General features: G+C 33.7%; 1 protein-coding gene across 1 annotated transcript; it reads right to left on the bottom strand.

Annotated features, from left to right (window-relative positions):
* Positions 253-3,666, bottom strand: LOC105166018. The gene is made up of 7 exons (XM_011085206.2): positions 3,469-3,666; positions 3,131-3,282; positions 2,900-3,009; positions 2,724-2,809; positions 1,632-1,736; positions 1,339-1,528; positions 253-644 (listed from the first exon to the last, which is right to left on the bottom strand). The coding sequence occupies exons 1-6, from the start codon at positions 3,576-3,578 to the stop codon at positions 1,381-1,383; spliced, it is 711 nt and encodes a 236-aa protein (XP_011083508.1). The 5' UTR covers positions 3,579-3,666; the 3' UTR covers positions 253-644; positions 1,339-1,380.

Below are 4,818 nucleotides of genomic sequence, written 5' to 3'. Positions count from 1 at the left end.
AAAAAAGCAACTAGGACATCCCCACTACCAGACTGAAAGAACCCACATTCAATGTTTTTTACAGACCACAACCAATTCCAAGTCCCTGTATGCTTACAGCCTTGTATCAGAAAACTAGGAGTTACACTATTTAGAAGTTCTCTTCGAATTAGTTATAGCATAGCATAGTTCTCTGCACCATCTGCTAAAATACATGTGATGAATATAACTTAGCCACAATTTTTAGAAACTTAATGAGAAAATTCACTCATATAAAGGGTATAATGAGATATTGAAAATAGAAGTATCTCTTTATGCAGCATTTACTGGAACAAAAATAATTAATTACATAGACAATTACAGATTTCGACTAGAGCCCTTTAGTCTAATGTACTATATCACTTAAGTAGCAACAACATATTAGTGAGGGAAACTTTAATAGACACGACAACAGATTAACTTCCTCCACCCTCCATCATGTACTTCCATGTGGAAGCATCAAATAATGTCAATCATTTGTCCCTGGATATTCATTTTGATTGCATATCATGTGTTGTTATGGTCAGCAGAAAGGGATGCGAGTCTCCAACTTATCCTCATCCAACAAAAGAGATACTGACGAACTTAGGGAGGGTGTTTTTCCTCTGATCTGGATGCTTAAGAACCTGTATGGTTAAGATGCCAAAGAAAATCGTCATGAAAATGAGTAACAATAAATGAAACATTGAAGGATCAAATGCAAAAGAAAGACGTTACATGAGCTGTTCTAGGTGTGGTAAAATGCACAGATATCATAAATCGGAAAAGTCTAAGCATTGCACATGATTCGGAAACATATACATAAACGGTCCAAAAGCGATAAGGGGGTCCCAAAACACTTATGAAAATTTAACATCACGAGATAAGATATATCAAGCAACTATGAGGACTCAAACCCTCCCATCCAACCATACGTCAAACCAGGTTGATTACAGAAACATAATTGAGATCCTTTGTGAAAAAAGGAAAGAGAAGGGAAGGCAAGCGGAAAAAAACTCCTCTAAGGCAGTGCAGAAAAATGACCGATCGTATGTATAAGATTAATAAGCAAAGGAAAACAAAAACAAACAATTGAACCTTTCAGGTGAGAGATATGCGATGCAAGTTAATTTTAAATCTCAACTGACTCCATAAATATCATTTGAAAAATCAAGACATACAGCACCAAGAGGCAGCAAACTGAAGAGGAAAAGGAAAAGAAATAATAATAATTATTGAACTGCATCGAGAAGCTACTATAATTCATGGAAGTAGTGATTAAGTGACAATGGGCATTACAGAACAAGCATCTCTTATTGACAAGCTACAGAAGAAATATACCTATAGAGTCTTGTGTATACAAAATGCAAGAGTGCCTTTACGTCAACTTTCAACTATGTTCTTTTTCTTTTTCTTCGCTTTCTTAACCTGCCCGTCATTTTCCAATGACAATATTTCCCTTTGCACCATCAATCTGTCACTCCTTGGCTTTTCATGTTCTCCTTCCCCACTCTTTCTCTTTTTAATGGTACTGCAGCATCATCTAAAGAATGTAAATAGTTCTGTACGGTAAAAAGCAAATAGCATTACACTATGTATAAGGTTTGTACAGATGAAAAAGTTAAGGCCGCAACCTATCAGCTTGAGACCACTCATCCAAATTTTTATCCAGCCATCGAGCACATCCAGTGTGGTCAGCGACTAAAGATCCTGATATGTGAAGTATCTCTTCATCAAAGCTACAATAAAATTGCGGACGGTGAATTATAAACACATTATCACATAGGTTAAAAATGAACGATTTCGGCACTTTTTTGGAAAGACAGTCAACTGATGCATCTAACAAAGACATTTTCCTTTTTCAATGACTGAATCGGCGTACAGTAACTAAAGAAAGACTAACATTGACTAGCATTTATCTCCACTAATTTGAACATACTTCAACCATTCCTCCAATTTTCCGACATCCGATAACTGTGATTGAGTTATAGGTCTTCATTCAAATATATTTAGTGAAAGTTAACTCTGACATCTCTACAATCAGTTCCTACCGATCTGGTTCAAGATGATGAATTTTCCAAGTAAACAAGTCTAGTTCCAGCCAAAAAATTTTAGGTGCTCTGCTGGACTGTGTAAATTAATGCAAATGCATCTTAATATTCATTGTCACAGAGGTGAGGAGTCTAAATAAAAATCCAGAAATTACCTCGGGGTGGGCTCAACGAACTAACTAAAATATTTGCAGAAACATGAGATATCCTTTTAGGAAATAGTAATGTTAACTGAGCATTATTCTAATATTCACGTAGTAGGGACGTCATTTCTAGAACACCAACAAAAGCCTAAATCTATATTTTGTTACACCCAACTCATCCCCTGAATTTGATGCAGCAGGAGACTACAGCAAGTAATGGGCTTAAATACACCCTTTTAGAATCTTCAAATGAAATCGAGTTAACAGTCCACTTTAATGCATTCCACTTCAATATGTTAACCTAATTAATCCATTTTCAGGAACCACCAATCCTTCGAGGCACTATCCAATTATGAATGAGTTATACCAAAATTTGACTTGTCAGTATCCATTCCCTTGAATGCTGAGTGCAGATACATACATTCTGACCTCAAAACCAATTTCTTCTAGTTCAGGTTCACCATTGAAACAAAAGATTAAGAAAGTTTGGAATTTCATAAACGGAAAAGGGAAAAGGGAAAACATGATTCACCTCTTCACAATAAACCGCAGAGTAGTTCCAACTTTTATCTTGTGTTTCTTATGCGTCCGGCTAACATACACTTCCTTTCCGCGTTTCTACAGCAGAATGAGCATACACAAGCAATAATTAAAACTTCTCAAACTCAATGGTAGATAATGTATCATTTTCAAGATAAGGCCATTTACAATTTTATGCTTGAAATCGTGACGGATGTCTTCATCTGCTATAAAAGCGGAGGAAAAACCAAGAACCACAGCATGAATTGACTGAGGAGTAATTTTAACAACCTCTCCCTCTGTCAAAATAAATGAAAAAAGAAAAAAATCAATAGAACTGATCCACATAAAGTTGTCATCACATTTATTAAATAAAGTATCTATTATCCAAAAATAATTAACACCTCGCAGCTAAATTACCTACAACCATATCGGGCTTCGGATTGAAAAGCAACAACCTAGCTTTCAATTTCACGCCAAAATATGGTTGAATTCCTGGCAGAATCTTCGCCAAATTACTACAAATATTCGGATCGTATGCCAGTACAACTCCTTCAAAAGTCTCATTATACCTATAATAGAGAAGCAAAAGCAAAACCTTTCAAGCAATTAAAAATCCCAACACTAACCCCAAAAAAGCACAATATATACAGAAAATTCTACGGCGCATCATTCATTCTATGTCCAAAAAAGTGAAAATATAAGGACTCCGACGCGTCATAATAATAAAAACAACAGTAGCTCATATGAGAAAGTACGTGAAGAGCAAAGAGCTGAGCTCGCTGAGGATGGCGTCACCGGCGCACTTAGCCTTGGACGGGTGTAAGTACACAACTAAATTCGCCTCGCATTCTTTCAGCCCCTCCATTAATCTTCAAATTAACAGAAATTTTCAGTTCCTCCTGCTGTTAATTGTGTTCAATTCGAACTTTAGGGTTTTAGGTTTTGAAAGATGAAAACCCTGAAAAACCCTAACTCTGCCCAATTAGATACAGAATCTGGGCTTGAATAAGTGAAGGTCCGCCCAATTGCTTGGGCTCAAGCCCATGGACAATCATCTCATCCCCTTGACACTTGGGCCCATATATTGCTACTATTGGGCTAGCAAAATTTAAAACAATTTAATTTTCACCCTAGATATATTATGTATTTGTTTTGAATTTTATTACATAGAAAATAATATAATTCTAGTCTATCATTTTTTTTATATGAATCAAACGTAAAAATATTAAATTATTTTTACTCTATCATGTCAACAGTGAAATCTATATTATGCTGCTCAAAAAAGATACGTAAAAATATTTTTCTTGAATTTGGATAATATATTTCAAGCATATATTTCTATTTTAATTCCATATCATAATATTGAATATGACGTGGTTAAACGAGCTTATAAGTTTTTTAAATAATTTTATAAGATATTTTTTTGAAATTATGATATGTCGCAAAGTATTTAAAAAAGTTCTATAAAAAAAGAACTTATAAGATCTAAAATAATATATCATAAGCTTATAAGCTCCTTTAGAAAAAAAAGTTAAAAGTTCACAATTTATTTTCAAAATCTTAATAAGTTAGAATTTACAAAATTATTACAAACAGCATATTACAAGCTCCATAAGATTATATGCCATTTTCCCAAATAGAAAAAAAGAAGAGTGAGGATAGTGTAACTTTTATGTTGATGGTTTTATCCTAAATTGACTTATTACTGATCTATTATAGTCAAATAAACATTATTATGACCAAATTACCTCCATACATCTTCACGTATTAATACATGTGAAGAGGTATTTTTTCATCGTTACAAACGTAGTTTAGTCGGAAAAGAATTATTTGATTTGCAATAAGTTAGTAATAAATCAATCCAAGGTAAATATTAATTTTATTAAGACTTTTTTGTTAACATCATCAAATTTAGTGAATTTTGACTAACGGATAAACGTATTCGTTATACAGAAGCGAATCTTAAGAGTGCTAAATATAATTTTTTAAATCATAAAGAAGTTACATATAATTATACCAAATCTTAAGGGTATGAACAGATTCGATTTGACTCCGAATTTCCCTTTCACATGTTACTTTAAATCCAAAAAAAAAAGAAAAGAGGC

This window comes from Sesamum indicum, linkage group LG7, assembly GCF_000512975.1.
Source record: "Sesamum indicum cultivar Zhongzhi No. 13 linkage group LG7, S_indicum_v1.0, whole genome shotgun sequence".
Classification (NCBI taxonomy): Eukaryota; Viridiplantae; Streptophyta; class Magnoliopsida; order Lamiales; family Pedaliaceae; genus Sesamum; species Sesamum indicum.
This window is presented reverse-complemented; position numbering and strand designations above follow the sequence as displayed.

Excerpts from the sequence above, each read along its gene's own strand:
- LOC105166018 (XM_011085206.2), bottom strand. The coding sequence starts at position 3,578 with ATGGAGGGGCTGAAAGAATGCGAGGCGAATTTAGTTGTGTACTTACAC. Across the intron at positions 1,737-2,723 it reads CTGCGGTTTATTGTGAAGAG|CTTTGATGAAGAGATACTTC; the intron begins GTGAATCATGTT and ends ATTTTATTGTAG. Across the intron at positions 1,529-1,631 it reads GAGTGGTCTCAAGCTGATAG|TACCATTAAAAAGAGAAAGA; the intron begins GTTGCGGCCTTA and ends ATGATGCTGCAG.